The 16,956-nt window shown below is 37.1% G+C and overlaps 3 protein-coding genes across 7 annotated transcripts; 2 read left to right on the forward strand and 1 right to left on the reverse strand.

The window, feature by feature from the left end:
- Positions 1–81: 81 nt before the first annotated feature.
- On the reverse strand, positions 82–6,910 carry LOC125832415 (PX domain-containing protein EREX-like). 3 transcript variants are annotated; one of them, XM_049511562.1, is made up of 11 exons: positions 6,548–6,882; positions 5,388–5,498; positions 4,967–5,065; positions 4,711–4,797; positions 4,436–4,544; positions 3,770–4,274; positions 3,568–3,718; positions 2,172–2,336; positions 1,843–2,085; positions 1,400–1,618; positions 82–521 (listed from the first exon to the last, which is right to left on the reverse strand). In XM_049511562.1, exons 1-11 carry the CDS (start codon positions 6,818–6,820, stop codon positions 276–278), a joined length of 2,208 nt encoding a protein of 735 aa, XP_049367519.1. In that variant the 5' UTR covers positions 6,821–6,882; the 3' UTR covers positions 82–275. The 3 variants fall into 3 exon arrangements, with proteins under 3 accessions (XP_049367519.1, XP_049367517.1, XP_049367518.1); XM_049511560.1 differs by having other exon boundaries at positions 3,568–4,274; positions 6,548–6,910; XM_049511561.1 differs by having other exon boundaries at positions 3,568–4,274; positions 6,554–6,882.
- A 2,875-nt stretch (positions 6,911–9,785) lies between these two features.
- LOC125832126 (zinc finger BED domain-containing protein DAYSLEEPER-like) lies at positions 9,786–13,598 on the forward strand. 2 transcript variants are annotated; one of them, XM_049511266.1, is made up of 2 exons: positions 9,786–10,036; positions 11,425–13,598. In XM_049511266.1, exon 2 carries the CDS (start codon positions 11,434–11,436, stop codon positions 13,468–13,470), a length of 2,037 nt encoding a protein of 678 aa, XP_049367223.1. In that variant the 5' UTR covers positions 9,786–10,036; positions 11,425–11,433; the 3' UTR covers positions 13,471–13,598. The 2 variants fall into 2 exon arrangements, with proteins under 2 accessions (XP_049367223.1, XP_049367222.1); XM_049511265.1 differs by having other exon boundaries at positions 9,982–10,040.
- Positions 13,599–14,194: 596 nt separating this feature from the next.
- LOC125832124 (putative pentatricopeptide repeat-containing protein At3g15930) lies at positions 14,195–16,459 on the forward strand. Of its 2 annotated transcripts, XM_049511263.1 has the most exons (2): positions 14,279–14,398; positions 14,478–16,459. In XM_049511263.1, the coding sequence occupies exon 2, from the start codon at positions 14,483–14,485 to the stop codon at positions 16,451–16,453; it is 1,971 nt and encodes a 656-aa protein (XP_049367220.1). In that variant the 5' UTR covers positions 14,279–14,398; positions 14,478–14,482; the 3' UTR covers positions 16,454–16,459. The 2 variants fall into 2 exon arrangements, with proteins under 2 accessions (XP_049367219.1, XP_049367220.1); XM_049511262.1 differs by having other exon boundaries at positions 14,195–16,459.
- Positions 16,460–16,956: the final 497 nt, after the last annotated feature.

Consider the following 16,956-nt stretch of genomic DNA (forward strand, 5'->3'; position numbering starts at 1 on the left):
GGTCTCAGGTTATAGCAGCACAATGGAAAGCTTTATTTCAAACTTAATCTTCAATGACAATTTTCCAATTAGTCACTACTATTACATGATGGAGATGAAATAAGCTACGTATATACTACGAGGCCATTTGAGAGTATAAGAGAAAGGAGGAAATATTATACAAGCTTCTCCATGTTTTATTATAGATACGTGTTTTGCGAGTATAAGAGAAAGGAGGAAATATTATACAAGCTTCTCCACGTTTTACTATAGATACGTGTTTTGCGTTTTAAAAATCATCCATCTAAAGACTTCGTAAGAGCTGTCTTTGTTGAAGGGCACTCTTCCTCATTGTCCTTTGATCTACCAGCTGTTTGTAGTGCATAACGAATCACAGAATTCATCTGTTTCCTCAATTTGGCATTGTCAACATAAACATCAGCTAGTTGTTTCCTCAATTCATCCACTGCTGTCCTGGAATATTCTCCATCAAGATTTCTCCCTGCAATGGTAGTTTCAACATCTGGTGCTAGCAGCTGGGCCTGTTTAAGACACCAAGGAAGAAAGAGGAATGAGAGAGATTGAGCATGTTCATGCAGCTTTTTCCTTCATTATCATAATGACTCAGCCAATCAACAGAAGTTACAACGGCAAAACATAATAGATCTATAACACACAACATCGCAAGAAAAGTATAGCCACGCTAATTCACGTAGGCTGGATATCAAACAATCACGTTACTAGTTTGGTAGGTTACTACGTCTAAGTTAGATATGGAAAATGCACGCTAGCATATGCCATATGGTATAGTACTATGTCCTTATAACCCAGTTATAAAAAGCTGGGTTGCTGCTTGTTCCTTTAACTGCTTAGCAACAGATGATAATTGCTAAGCAATACATGAAGTAAATTGGCAAGTCAGAAATGGTGATAGCACTCTTCCTTATTTTTTTACTTCTTGGTTCCCAGTGGTAGAACTCTCTATTTTCTTTTCAAAATTTTATGTACTTATGTTCTTGATTCCCAAGCACCAAGAACAGAACAATAAAGACAATAGTACCTCAACACAATCAAAGTATTCTCCTCTGATAATCAGAGTCCACATAAGATGCAAAAGAAATGTTTATAACCTCATCCAATTGTTAAACCGAATACTCTTTAGGGCAGGATATGATTTCTTCATATTCTTCCCATTTTTTCTCTTGCGCTAAGATGTTTGGTATATCTATTTCTTTCTTTTTGGATGTTGTACAGAAGACTGGAAACTTGATCTTAAGAAAAGACATGGATCTGAAGCATCTGAGTAGAACATAAATTGTATGTAGAGTTTCTATTAGAGAAAACTACATGTCATTCAGAGCATTTAGGAAAAGCACAGCCAAGAACAGCCTAAATGTAAGCACAAAAAGTAAAGACACACCTCTGCAAGAAGTAGACCTATTCGATCATCAGATGTTGACAGTATATCAATGGCATCAGAAGGGATAGAAGCATCCAGGACCAGTTTATTTTCTTCCTCGATGAGAAAACTGACACTGCATTCCTCAAGTCTACTGCGAAGAATTTCATACTCATGCAGCAGCTTAATATTTGCAGCAGTAGCATGTTCCCTAGTTTGCCTTTCCTCCCGTAAAATTATCTGAAAGAAAGGAACATCATCATTTTCACAGTTTATTGAAGGACAGATGTATGGAGAAAAATTTACAACCCCACCCCTTCCCCAGGGACAAGAAAATGAAAAGCACAATATATCCTTGGTTTAACCCTAAATACTAGAGAATCAATTGCATATCCACTGCACTTATAAGTATCCATTTAAAGAATGACTATGCATTAATAAAAACCAATTAAGTGAATGATTACTTCAACTTCTGCCTTCTCTTTTGCCAATTTGCTGAGCTCTTGCTTGAGTTCTGTGTGGGAACTTCGTAGAGATTTAACCTCCTTGACTAAAAGTTTGACATCTGTGTTGGACTTCGACTCCAACTCCAAATGGAGTTTCTGCAAGCTATTGTTCTGCTGTTGAGCAGCATCCAGCTCTTGGTACAGTCTTTCATTCTCTTGTACTAAGATTCTTTGCGTTGATTCCATCCGCATCTTGTCAGCCTTTACAATTTTCAGTAACAACTTGCTCACTGTCCGAAATATAGAAGAAAAATCACATTTTGTAATAGAAGAGAGTGACAGTAGACCTGTTCAGCCGCCAGCTTCAATTCCATCTCCACACACTTTCTTCTAAGTTCCTCCATATCCCATTGCATTTGAGTAAATTTTTCCTTCTCAGTTAGAACTGCTTGCTGCAGGTTCTCTTTGCCACTCTGTTTTAGAGAATCAAGCTCAATTTCCAAATCTTTGACCTGTGTAAGTCCACAACTGGTATTATTAGCATCTTTGTCATAACACAAGATCGAGAAGTCCAGCAGTAATATAACTCACATTCGCAAAACAGACAAGTCCAGCCGTAATATTAACTCCGGTTCTTGCCTTCTTGGTTTAAAAAGTATTCCGTTGAAAGTTTGGATCTACATGTTGAGATAAACTTCTAAGCGTACAATGATTGCTAAACATGTCTCTGTAAGAATTACCTAGCCCTTTCATAACCCCATTTCCATTATCCACCTACACTTGGGGTGGAATGACTAGGAAGAGGGAAGTATGGCTGTGACATATTACATAAGGAAATATCTGAATGAAGTTCTCTTTACAATGGGAAAGAGTGGTGGCAAGGAGGAGAAGTATACGAGCTTGTACGGGCTAACAATTTATGAGTATATTACAGGAGCTTGTCATTAGAGACCTTAGCTGGGGGGTAGGATATTACAGGAGAGGGTGCCTGAAGACAAGTTGTTAAGCCTGGTTTTGCTAGGTCATTCTTCTAACCAATTCTTCTGGAAATTTCACAAAAGGGAAGTCCAGTGCACTAAGCTCCCGCTATGTGTAGGGTCCGGGGAAGGGCCGGAATATTCCAATACTGATATAAGGAAAGGCAAACGAAGGACATTACACAATGCATCAATGCAGGAAGCAAAAGAGAATTCTGCTTAGTAATGTACAAAAATAGACAGGTGGCTTCTGCCATTATCCAAATTAACATGCGTATTTCGTACGAAGGAAAATGTTTTCCACTGAAAATGATTTCCTGGAAAACAAGTGGGTTTCTTACTTATTTTCTAGTGTTTGGCAAGTAAATATTATCCCAAGAGCATTTATAAGTTATCTAGCAAAACACTTATGGAGGTGGGATGGGGAGTGGGGGTTCGGTGCTGTTGGGGGGATTGGGTGGGTGGGAGGAGATAATAAACTTAGAATGCCACTTATGCAACTTGTTTCCCTACTTCTATTAGGGAAGTCATTTTCTTCAATTTTTAAGGAACTTGTTTTCCCAGAGAACATATTTTCCAAACATTTTGACCAAACCAAACATAGGAAAATTGGAAAACATTTTCTGGAAAATGTTTTTCCCCATACCAAACACACCCTAATCTCAATTTTACATATTGCAAGTTTTGTGCAGCTCTGATAGCAGGATCAGAGAAATAAATGTACCAATGCACGTTTGAATTGCAGAATTTGAACTAGGATCCATACCTTTGTGGCAAGATACTGTCTCACAGCAAGCTCTTGATTTAATCTCGACAGGAGATCTTCAATGTCAGTTTTTGCTGTGGCCAGCCTCAGTTGCATAGTACTGAGAATTCTATTCAATTTATTTTGTTCATCCGATTGAATAACAACTTGTAAATGGTCCGGGGACTGTAGGTTGGAGCTTCCTGGTGTATTAAGTCCTGAAAAATCAGCACCTTCAGCATGGTCACGTGAGATTTTCCTCAATGGTTCAAGCTTCAAGAAATTTGAAATGTCTGAGATTTTTTCTGTAGAAATATCAGTTTCGAGAGTCCGTTTGACATGAGCACTATCTATGACTCTCTTGGTGGAAACATCAGTCTCACTTCCTGTGGAGGGCATTTTCAAATGACTTTCCTGGTTCCCTTGTTCAGAATCCTTCATTGGTTTGTTGTCACGATGTTTTAAGCAGGCATCCTCAGAAATTACTTCCCCTGAATGGGTGAAGCCCTGGTAAATTGCTGCATTGTCACGTTCATGAAACTGGCTCATGCCCTCCATTGGAGATCCCAGCTCAGGGGTCCCATAAGCAGAATCATTGCCGCAATCAGAAGCAAATGATGATGAACCAGCAAGTAAAGAAACATCTGAACTATTTAAGAATTGAATCGATGGAGCTACACTGATGGATGGATTCACATCTGCAATGTTCTGATTCAATTCATAGAATGCTGAAAAGTTCATAAAAGGGAAAAAAAAGGTTTACATTAATTCAACAAAGCTTTGCTTGATAAATCATAGCATACTGGGTTGATTAGACCACTTTCAAGTGTTTGGTGGAAGTACAAGGAAAAAAGCACAAGCATTCATCAAGCAGCAAGGAGACACCTACACGACCTTGCAGCTGCTTCAAGTTCAAGAAAGATCCCTATGGAGGCACTTCTTGATAACTCGATGTCAGACAATACTTTCATCATCCAATCCTCCAGTAAACACCTACGCTGAGATGAAATCAACTTGAGCACATAGCAAAGATCGAGGTCATACTAAGAACTATCACTGACCTATTATACCAGTGCATTCCTCAATAACAAATTTCAGGTTATGATGCCATCATGCAATTATAATTGAAATAAAAGAGAACAATAGAAATAGAATGCTACTAACTTCTTCCAAAAGCTCATGGCTTTGCATTCTCAAAAGCTCCTTTGAAGGAGCAGGGGGCAACTTCTTCTTTGGAAATTCTTTCTTCAGCTGCAACAAACGAAAGGTGTGAAATAATCATATGGATCAACTTATACCATACATTGTATGTATGGAGATTCAGTCCAAGAACTGATCGGTTCTTACGGAAGTCATAGAAGAAATATTGTCCTACTTGTTACACTATGGCCTATGCATGATCTCAAAGAAACTAGCTTACCTTTGAAGATAGCTTTAAGAAATCACTAAATCTTCGTAGTATCTCTCGCGTGGTTGTGAACCCATCAGGTGATTGTAAACCAATTTGAACCCTATAAAACTGTTCCAGTACGAATGTCAATAACTCAAGCAAGAAATAACAAGTCATCCAAGTTAGCTTTTTTTTTGTTTCTGAAAGATAATAGACTATGGTAATCCCCTGTGGACCAGGTACAGCTCACCATTAAAAAGGAGGAAAAAACACCTAAAAATCATAAAGGCAAGCTCCAATCATGGATGGAAATAACAGCCCATTTCAATGCGAATATAGCTTTTTCCTCTTTTTTTTTTTAAATGAAAATGGTAATGTTGAATATAGCTTATTCCTTTTACTGTGCTCAATGCATTAAAGGATCCTGACTCAAAAATTCACAGGGAAATACCACTACAGTAGCTGAACCTCTGGGGAGTAAAGAGATAGTCCAAGAAGGAATAGTGGCACAGTAACTCCATCCTGTATGAGAATCATGTGGCCAAATGGTATCATGTCCATCCTGTGTAAAATAAGGGAGAGCTCATCTGAACATGCACTGGAAGATCTTGTGACAAAAAATAAATGTCTATGATAATCTCTTCAAGCTTTTCTTCATGACTAATCATGGACCCATATATATTAGTAACAGATTAGACATACTGCAAATCAGATTAAACTGCCAATAGAATCTTCAAATATAACAGATCAAACTAACAATAGCTTGTCCAGGTTTCCATTAAGATTTTAGCATTGAACTACTGTTTAGAAAACCAGGATTTAGATTGGTACTGCAAATCAAGATTAAGTGAAATGTCCATGTTTTCAGTCAAGTAACTGTTACCTAGTATCTGATGACAACATAAGCCCTTATATGTACACAAACATAATCTATAATTTTTCAAGTGTGTTACAAACGGTGATGCATTATTATCATTTATATACATGAATGGTGGTTCACTTTCTCTTGTGCTCTGGAATAAAAGCAAGGTTCTAACATAACTTTTCCAGCAAAACCTCATGGATCACACTATTGCCTTGACGCCCAAAACTAAAGCAAAGAGAGGTAACACACATACATACTCATCAATTACGCTGAAACAGTGTCTTTATCTTGTTTGGATAACTCTGTGTTTTTATCTATATTCCTGATAACTCACTTCCCTTTAGAAATAAACAAGAGTTTTACTTTCCACAAAAAACTAGAAAAGTATGTTGATGACACTATAGTATAGACCAGCTATATTTTCATCTAATAACCAATATTATGTTCCTAGACAATATAATCATATGTAGCACAGAAGCTATATGAAATTCCGGCCAGGAACTCTTTTAAAACTACATCCATAGAAAATATGATCATATATCGCAAGGAATCTCTAAGAAATTCGGTCAGGAACATAATCAAATAGAATTACTACCGCATTACCCCCAACCTTCTAACTGCAGTATAATTCAAACTGACTGATACTGATTGAGTACTATTTAATCATCAAATAGCACATATAAAATAAATTCAGTCACAAAGTAATTAACAATTGAAAAACACAGCTGTCGAATGACTATTTTTACCCATACGCAAGGGGAAGGACTCCAATCCATCCCTAAAGGAAGCGGCGAGGTCCCGTCGTGCCGGTGCTTTGGTGGACTCTTTCGACTTTTGTTAGCTTTGTCAGTCGATGAAGAAATCCTCTCCCGTAGCAAATCATCGTTGACGATTGACGAAGTGTGAGAAAGCGAAAGGGATTCGATGAAAGAGGGATCGTTAAATCCCGAATCCAGATATGAGTAATTACCGTAGAGGTTCATCTCAGGTAACAAAGCGTCCATTTTATATTTGTACATTGCAAGCCTTAAACTCTGCTCCGGAACTCTCTCGCCGGTCCGTCACGGCCTGTCGTCGCGTTAAATTTTCCTAACTTCAACTGGCGAACTAACGGTCCTGATTTTGACGATGAAGCATACCCACTAGCTAATCGTGTGTTTTATACGACCGAAATTGTTTTCTGTGCAAAATATTTTATACATTTTAATGAAAAATAATTTTCACTATCTTTTATTGATACATAGAAAATATTCTCTAAGAAAAATACATTAACAACTAATAATAATAAAAATAATAGTGAAATAGAAAAAGTGTTAGGATGAAACTTTGGTATTAAAAATTAATAATGATATTTAAATGATAATTCAAGGAAATAATGTGAAGTTCAAAGTTAAAAGATAATTATAATCGGAATAATTTTTCACGTTTAGTGAAATTTTTTTTATAAAATACTTGTTACCAAACATTAAAAAAATAATTTTCCTCCTTTCGTCCTCCTCGTCTAAGCTTTTCACAATATAAGTAACCTTCTTGACTTTAATTTCTCCTTATCGACTTGTCTTTGCACCTTTTTATTTCATCACCAATTCTATTTATGGCCACTTATATTATCCCTCGAACTCCTAATACCTCTTTTGTTACTTCTGTATAACTATTAACTGTCGTAGTTTACATATTGTTTGTGTCCCCGCTACTTTCATAAGCCTTCAATACCATCAACGTAGATTATCCCTCAAACCCATTTCACCACTAATTCTATTTATGTCCACCTAGATTATATATCCCTCAAACCCCGAACACCTCTTTTGTTGCTTCTGTATATGTATTAGCTGAATAACTGTCGTAGTTCTCATATATTGTTTGTGTCCTTGCTATTTCCCCAAGTCTTTATTCCCATCCACCTAGATTATCCCTTGAACCCCTAAAAACACTTTTTTTTTTATTGCTTTTGTATAACTATTAGCTATCGTAATTCACATACTGTTTCTGTCCCTAAGCCTTCATTACCATCAACTTCTCCCAAATCTCTTAAGCTCTGCCTCAGTTCCAATCCTTGGCTATCCAAAACCCACTCCTTTTCCTTCTTCCCCTTTAACAACTAAATTCATAATCTTTACCAAAAAAATGAAATAAATTAATAATCACTAACCTATATTGAATTGTAATATTCTTAATCGAAATTAGTATTTTGGATGGCAAAAGGCAAAAAGAGCCTGCCTCGCGGCAAGACACTCACCTTTTTAAATTTAGGCGTCAATAAATACCAACAACTTAAAAAATTTAATTGCATATATAAATATCCAAAAATTCAATAGCATTAACATTCATTAGCAAATATTTTAATTAAAAAACTAATAGTAGATATTAAAAGTCTAGAACTTGAATGACTCAATAAGTCATAAAACAATTGACAACCAATACTCCAATGTCCTTTTTGTTATCATCAGACGCCATTGAATTCACTATTTATGGACAAATAAATATTATATTAATTAGTATAAAACTAAATTGAGTAGGGAAGAAATAAATATAGAAGGATTAATTTTTTATTTTTTTAAATATAGGCAGAAACAGAATGACAATCAAGTTCAATAGCTACAAATTGAAACAGAAAAACAGAAGAAGAAGAAGAGGAAGATGACGAGGAAGAGGAAGAGGAAGAAGGAAAAAAAAAAAGAAGAACTAAAGAAGGAATAAAAAGAAGAAGAAAGTACCTGAGAGAGTCGCGATTCGCAACACAAAAGTTTGAGTAGCAACAAAGGTCTCGTCCTCTCGAAGGCAAGAGAGTCACGATGGAAGAGAATAAGAGATCACGCATGTCACAATAGAGAGAAGAGGAGCCCAGGTTTGCAAAAACACCAAAAAAAAACCTAATTTTGTCTTTTAATTATTAAATCTAACTTCTTCTTCTTCTTTTTTTTTTTTTTAAAAAAAGGCGACGCATGATTCCCCACCTTGCCATGTCGCCTCTCACCTTTCTATCGTCATTGCTCGCCTTTCTAAAATTGCATAGCGACGCCTCGCCTTTCATAACACTGATCAAAATAATCTTGTAGTACTTTCATACATCTTTGTCACTTAAAATTAGATAATCTATGGACCTTGCCCATTTTATAAGTATTTCACTTTTTGTTTCGGTAGGATTTTTTCATTACGGGCTCATGTGTTTTTTGATTTTTTGTATAGTCTACTTTCTGAATGATGATCAATTTTTTAAATGAGCGATTCATTACAAGTGTCGCAGATAATCGAACTCCAAGATTACACAACCGTTCTCGAACCTCATACAATTAGAGTGTATATACAAGTAACCTTTTTCGATATGGACGATTTTTATGCGTCCAATCTACGATAGCGTTCAATTAACTCCTCGGGTTTTGTGGATAAGGTTAAGAGTCTCAGACTGCTCAATGTTTTTGCGACACTTTCTCTTTCGATTGATTTATTCATTTTTATTAGTGTATAATACATTTTACTATGCCCTAATTTTTACGATAATTTTTTCTCCCTCTCTATATCTACTATTTATAATTTTTAGACTTAATGTATCTATACTTCTTTGAGTTTCATATCTGAACAATCAGATGCGTGAGTTTCCTATCTAAACTATCACTAGATATTTATTAAAATACACCTCGATTATTGTTTATAATTTTTCTTCCAAAAGTTGATACAAAAAAGGAAAAAAAGTAAATTAATTGCAATTACCCATTTTCTTCAAATAGCAAAATATAAGAACATACACATGAGGATTCTTGTTCCACAAAAATGGACAATAAATAAAGTAGTAACCAAAAAAAATATATATAGGGTAGTGACCAAAAATAGTGAAACAAATAAAATAAGTAGCTGACTAGGAAAACAAAAGGTAGGTCCCAACAAATTATACAGGGTTCTGATTGGCTGAAGCGCGGCGGGCGGCGTATACACAAAAAAAAAAAAAAAAACAGTATATATAATGGACCTTAAAACCTCAACAAAGTTCACAATCCACTGTTCGTAGGCCTAAAACCTTATAGCGGCAAGCGTAAAAAAGTCCATTAGGGTTTTGAGCTTTGAACATCAAAAGTTCAAGGCTTTCAAGCCCATCTGTTATTCGTCTTCGTCTTCTCCCTCCAGAAAATATTCTTGAATTTACGATTAAAAAAGTAATCATAAACGATAAACCCTAAACCCTGCGACTGCGATACAAACAGAGGTTTTTGATTCAGCATTCGTTTGCGGAGTTGTTTAAAGTAAGTTTTTTTTTTTTTAGTTTTGGTTGTGTAATTAGTTAGTTTCGTTTATGTATGTGTTGTTTATCCGATTTTTATGTGTGTATAATTTGAAAGTTACAAGATTTTTATGTCTTTGTTTATTCATTCATTCGAATGTATCTATTCTCTACATTCCGATCGTTTTGGAGTTCACCTTTTTTATTTGTTTTTGATTTTTTTAAATTCTGGGAAGCGTGTTTTGTGCACCTGAAAAACCATGATGTAAATTGGGGGTTGCCATTCGGTTCTGTAAAGTAGCATTCGGGGCTAGAAGAGTATATGAACTAGAATGAATTATGCTGGGAAAAAAGAAGTATGCTTTCTTGATATGATCTAGTCTATTTTTTTTTTTTTTTAAATGGTGTCTTTGCGTGTGTTCGTCTTCCTTCCTAGTATTTTGATTTTTTCTCATGTACTTAGGTAAGTTTGTATCATGGGTATTGAGTTTCATTGGAAGTAAGACCATGCCCACCTAGTCCATGTAAGGGTGTAATGTTGAGAATTCCTAATGTATCTGTTAAGGAACTTGATATATCTGGGCATCCAAGAGTGTGGCCACGAGGTCTTAGGTTCAAATCTCAGCAGAGACATTGGGATTTGCCTCAAAGGTTCCGTTTTCCAAAAGTGGGAATACCCTATATAACTCATGAATAGTGACAATAAGCACCTCGCCCCTCCCCCCTCCCCCCACAGAAAGAGAGAGAGAAACAGTTGTTTACTACTTGTCAATCACACGATTGAGCGTGCTTGTCCCTCCCCCCACCTGACTTCTTCTTTCTCCTTTTTTTGGAGAGGAGAAACCTGTAGATCCAATTATAGACAATGCAGCTTCAGCCTTACTTTTTAATCATCTCTGTAATTCTGCACGTTGTTGAATCTGCCTTGCAATTAACTAGCTTATTGTGTTTGGTAATAAATCATTGTTGGATAAACTTCAATGCACGACTTATCGTCCATCCATTCATATTCAGTAATATTCATTTGCTTATGCCTGAGAAAGACTTGTCTAAATCCTTGAGACATATTGCATCACTGCCGTGTTGGTTCATTTATTTTGTTGAATTCAATACTGTTGCATTGGTTATGCCTGAGAAAGACTTGCATATATTGAAGTATTGCTTCATTTATTCATGTATTCTAAAACATTTGTTGTATGCCCTGAAAGGTTCTGAACATTTTTACCTTATTTTTATATTATCCTTGTATAACTGGTGAGTAATTTCAATGATAATGTATCATAGAAACTCAAAGAAAAGGCGGCATCTAACACATTTTTCTATATAACCTAGTCGCGCAATTCGATTAATGAACTTATTTAAACTGATGATTAAGTATCTTCATAGATATTTTGTTTGCTTTGCTGGCAGGGAGTTACTATGGATACCCTAACTACTCTCAATGAGATAGCTGATTCAGAGGCACAACCGAATAAGTTTAGGCGGAAGAAGTCCATAGTTTGGGAACATTTCACAATTGAAAGAATTGGTGCAGACTGTACCAGGGCCTGTTGTAAGAAGTGCAAGAAGTCATTTGCCTATATTAGTGGTTCAAAGTTAGCAGGCACCAGCCACCTCAAGCGGCATATCGCCTTGGGTATTTGCCCGGTGGGTCGGACCAACCAGGACAAGAATCAATTAACCTCATTTAACTCTGCTGCGCCAACTAATGGTTCTGCTGAGGCTACTGGTGGTAAGTCAAGAAAGCGGTACAGAGCTAATCCAGGACCAACAAGTATCCCATTTGATCAAGCCCGTTGCTACTATGATATTGCAAAAATGATAATTCAGCATGACTATCCACTTGAGATGGTGGAGCATTCGGGATTTAATAAGTTTGTGCAAAATCTTCAGCCTTTGTTTAGTTCAGTGAGTGTTGATACCATACAAGAGCATATTTTTAACATTTACCTGGGAGAAAAGCAAAACCTTTTGAACATTATTGGTGCAATTCCTGGACGTGTTAGTCTGACACTCAATTTGAGAACTTCAGATCAAAACTTAGGTTATGTCTTCCTAACAGGATACTTTGTTGACAGTGATTGGAAATTGCGGTGCCGACTTCTCAATGTTATCATGGTGCCTTTTCCTGATTCAGACGTTGCCTTCAATCATGCTGTTGCCGCATGTTTGACAGATTGGTGTTTAGAGACAAAGCTATTCACGCTAACTCTTGATCAATCTGTTGCGAATGTCAATGTCAGAAAAAACCTGGGACATCTACTATCGATCAAGGGAGGAAATATTCTCAACGGTCAGCTAATTATTGGTAGTTGTTGTGCTCGTGTTCTGAGCAATCTTGCACAGTATGCATTACATTACATGAGAGCAATTGTTGAGAAGGTCCGCCAAAGTGTTAAGTTCGTTAAAACCGCAGATGCCCATGAAGAAAAGTTTTTGGAGCTCAAGAGACAACTTCAAGTTCCCAGTGCAAAGGAGCTCATTGTGGATGACCAAACAAAATGGGATACCACATATCAAATGCTGATGACTGCGTCTGAGCTGAAAGAAGTATTTTCTTGCTTGGATACTTCTGATCCTGATTATAAGGTGACACCTACAATGGATGAGTGGAAACAGGCCGAAATTCTCTGTGAATACCTGAAGCTTTTCTTTGATGCAGCCAACCTCTTAACCTCCCCGACATACTCAACGGCCGATGTGTTATTTCATGAAGTGTGGAAAATCCAGCTTGACCTGATGCAGGCAGCCCGTAGCCAGGATCGTTTCATAAGAGATTTGACTAGACCATTGCAGGAGAAGTTTGATGAATACTGGAATGATTGCAACCTGGTTTTAGCAGTTGCTGTTGTTATGGATCCTAGGTTCAAGATGAAGTTAATTGAATTCACTTTTAACAAGATCTATGGTGAAGAAGCTGAATCTTGGATCAAGATTGTAGATGAAGGAGTGCACGAAATTTTTTGTGATTACATCGTGCAATCACTTCCTCCGCCTCCTGCTAGTTTTGTAGACGAAGCAAATGACAGTTTTGTAATAAAATCAGAATTCTCTCAGGAAGATAGTTTCCTTGCTAATGGTGATACATTTGCAGATTTCGATGTCTATCTCCATGACATAATGAACAATCAGCAGATGAAAACAGAGTTAGATCAGTATCTTGAAGAATCTCTGATGCCTCGCTCACAAGATTTTGATGTTTTGGGTTGGTGGAGAATTAACAGATGCAAGTACCCTACTCTCTCCAAAATGGCATCTGATATTTTATCCATCCCAGTCTGCACTGTCACTCCAGATTCTGTGTTTGACACTACATCGCGAGATTTGGATAGACACCGGAGTTCATTGAGACCCATAACTATTGAGGCTCTCAGTTGTTCCAAGGATTGGCTTCAATATGAATCTTGGGAGCTCCCATATGGAACTCCAGACGCCACAGTTAAAATGGAGTATTAGATTTATTAGTAAAGATTTATTGGTGTAGTTGCTTCTTTATTTTCTTTTGATTACCCCTTTATAGCAAACAGTTTTGTGCACACAAAGGCGTATAGATCAATGAAATTCATATTCTTTCACCAACTTTATATGAAGGAAAATTCACTCCAACATCTCTTGCGTTGCTTTTTTTAAAAAGTGGGAAAATACATAAAAGCTAGTGATTGAAGGAAAAAAAATAATCTGTTTTGATTGTTCTTCACTACCAAAAGATTTAAGCCTTTTCAAGGCTACCATGAGATGTCATCTGATAGTTGACAGGATCATGTTATTTTGTGATTCTGACGAACATTCTAGTAACGATGGCTGTGTTGGGATATTATCTTATGGTTACATGATGGATTTTCGGACGATGAGCACTCGAACCTACAGCCATAGAGTTGGAGGTGGGGCCGTGGTGGAATATACTTTATCAACTGAAAACCGTACTTTTTTTTTCCCGCTTTACTATCGTAGTTACTGAAAAGAAAAATATTTCTGTAAATCTAGGTACAGCTTTCATAGGCTGTTAGATTTTTGAAAGTTCAAAATTGGAATTGGTTGCGTTAAGCGATAACACATTAGATTCTACGGAGGAAACGAGATCTCTCGACCATTTACTAGAAAATTATATTTTCATATCTGTTTAGCTGTAAAAATAAAAATAAATCTATTTATGTGATGTGTTTGATAGTGAAATCAGAATATGATTATGATCTTAAGCTCTCTTAGGGGACTCTCTAACTTGACATATACTTTCAATTTGGCTTTCCATGGAAAAGGTGCTTCACAATGTCCAAATCAAGTTTTCCAGCTTGCTCATCTTCATTTGTCTCCAGAAATCCATTTACCCTTGCAGAGTGTCATAGAAAGGTGCAAATCCATGGACCAACTTAGACAGATTCACTCAGTAATAATCCAAAAAGGCCTTATTTCTGATCCTAAACTCTGCTCCAATATTATAGCCTTTTGTTCTAATAATGAATTAGGTGATATGAAATATGCTCGTTCTGTGTTTGACATAATGCCTGAACGAGGAGTTTTCATTTGGAATACAATGATCAAGGGCTATTCAAGAGAAAATAGTCCCCAAAATGGAGTGTCAATTTACAGAGAGATGTTAAATAACAATGTACAACCAGATAATTATACGTTTCCTTTCTTGCTCAAGGGTTTTACTCGTGAAGTATCGTTAAAATTGGGGAAAAGTATGCATGCTCATGTATGTAAATTCGGGTTTGAGTTAAATGAGTTTGTTCATCATGCTTTGATTCATGTGTACTGTTTGTGTGGGCAAGTTGATATGGCTCGTGGGGTATTTGATTTGAGTGCTAAAAGTGATATACTTATTTGGAATTCTATGATTTCGGGGTACAACAGGTCCAAGCAATTCAGAGAGTCAAGGAAACTCTTCTATGCAATGGAGGAGAAGCAATTGCAGCCTACTTCGGTAACTCTCATCTCAGTGATATCAGCTCTTTCGCAGCTTAAGGATTTAGATACTGGCAACCGAGTTCATCAATACGTTAAGGACTATAAGGTACAGTCTAGTTTGGTGTTGGACAATGCTATAGTTGACCTGTATGCGAGTTCTGGAAAGATGGATGTTGCACTTGGCCTATTTCAGAGCATGAAGCTTAAAGATGTTATATCATGGACCACAATTGTCAAAGGTTTCGTTAACATTGGGCAAGTTGATGTGGCTCGGAAATATTTTGATCAGATGCCAAAGAGGGATAATATTTCTTGGACAGCGATGATGGATGGATATGTCAAAGAAAACCGATTTAAAGATGTGTTGATGCTCTTCCGTGAAATGCAAGCAGCAAAGATACGACCAGATGAGTTCACTATGGTTAGCATCCTTACCACCTGTGCACATCTTGGGGCTCTTGAACTTGGAGAGTGGATCAAGTCTTACATTGACAAGCACAAAATTAAGGTTGACGTACACCTCGGTAATGCTGTCATAGACATGTACTTTAAGTGTGGGAATGTGGAGAAGGCATTGATGATGTTTACTCAAATGCCTTGTAGGGACAAATTCACGTGGACGGCCATGATTATCGGTCTTGCATCTAATGGGCATGAGAGAGAAGCTCTAGATATGTTCTTTGATATGCTGAGAGCTTCAGAAACACCGGATGACGTGACTTACATTGGTGTTCTTAGTGCTTGTACTCATATGGGTATGGTAGACGAAGGAAAAAGCTTCTTCGCTAACATGGCCTCTCAGCATGGCATTCAACCTAATGTTATACATTATGGCTGTCTGGTTGATCTTCTTGGTCGAGCAGGGCATTTGGAGGGAGCTTATGAAGTTATAAAGAGTATGCCAGTGAAACCAAATTCAATTGTTTGGGGAGCTCTTCTTGGTGCTTGCAGAATTCACAAGGATGTTCAAATGGCTGAAATTGCAGCTCAACAACTTCTTCAGCTAGAGCCTGGAAACGGGGCTGTCTATGTTCTCTTGTGTAATATATATGCAGCTTGCAAAAAATGGGATAACTTGCGCGAAACAAGAAGAATAATGACAGATCGCGGGATCAAGAAGACACCAGGTTGTAGTCTGATAGAGATGCATGGAATTGTTCATGAATTCGTTGCAGGGGATCAGTCTCATCCTCAATCTAAAAGCATATATTCAAAGTTGGCTGAGTTGATTGGAGAATTAAAATTTTCCGGTTATGTTCCAGATACTTCAGAGGTTTCTCTTGACATAGGAGAAGATGAGAAAGAGAACTCCCTTAATCGACACAGTGAGAAGTTGGCAATTGCATTTGCTCTAACCAATTCTGAACCTGGATTCACTATTAGGATAGTGAAAAACCTTAGAATATGTACAGATTGCCACCATGTAGCAAAGTTAATATCGGAACGTTACAATCGAAAACTAATTATTAGAGACAGGACCCGATTCCACCATTTTGTACAAGGTTCATGCTCTTGTAAAGATTATTGGTGATCCTCTGTCATTTTCGTTTTACATTTTTTCATTATTGTTTATTCTTCCCAAGAAAATGCCTCGTCCTCAAATATCGAGTCTGTTATATTTCCCTCCATTGTATTTGTCCGTCCAAAAAAAAGCATCAGCCAACCATTGTGTCATGGCTGCATACAGGCAACCTTGTCACTGCAGCAAGCTCATCCCTCTTCGTTGGCACCACCCTTCTCCGGGCGATATCCATATTTCATACTCCTTTTAGTTGCAGATGGTTCTTTTTCTTGTATAGCAGAGTGCGCCGTTAGCTTCACCCTGGGAGAGGTAAATATGCATCTGTCATATGCTCTTTGGGCTTTCAAGTTTCTTATAATTTTTATGGTTGCTAAGAAGCTATTATTCTTTGTGTCAGACTAAGGAAGAACTATTGAGAGTACTAGGACTTCAGGGGAAGAAAGGAAGTTCACTTGAATTTCTCAGAAGAGGCAACAAGGTCACCCCCTTAGTTTACTACTTTAATAGTCTGT

The sequence above is a fragment of the Solanum verrucosum genome, unplaced genomic scaffold, assembly GCF_900185275.1.
Source record: "Solanum verrucosum unplaced genomic scaffold, falcon-dt-bn FXZP01000009.1, whole genome shotgun sequence".
In the NCBI taxonomy this organism is placed as follows: domain Eukaryota; kingdom Viridiplantae; phylum Streptophyta; class Magnoliopsida; order Solanales; family Solanaceae; genus Solanum; species Solanum verrucosum.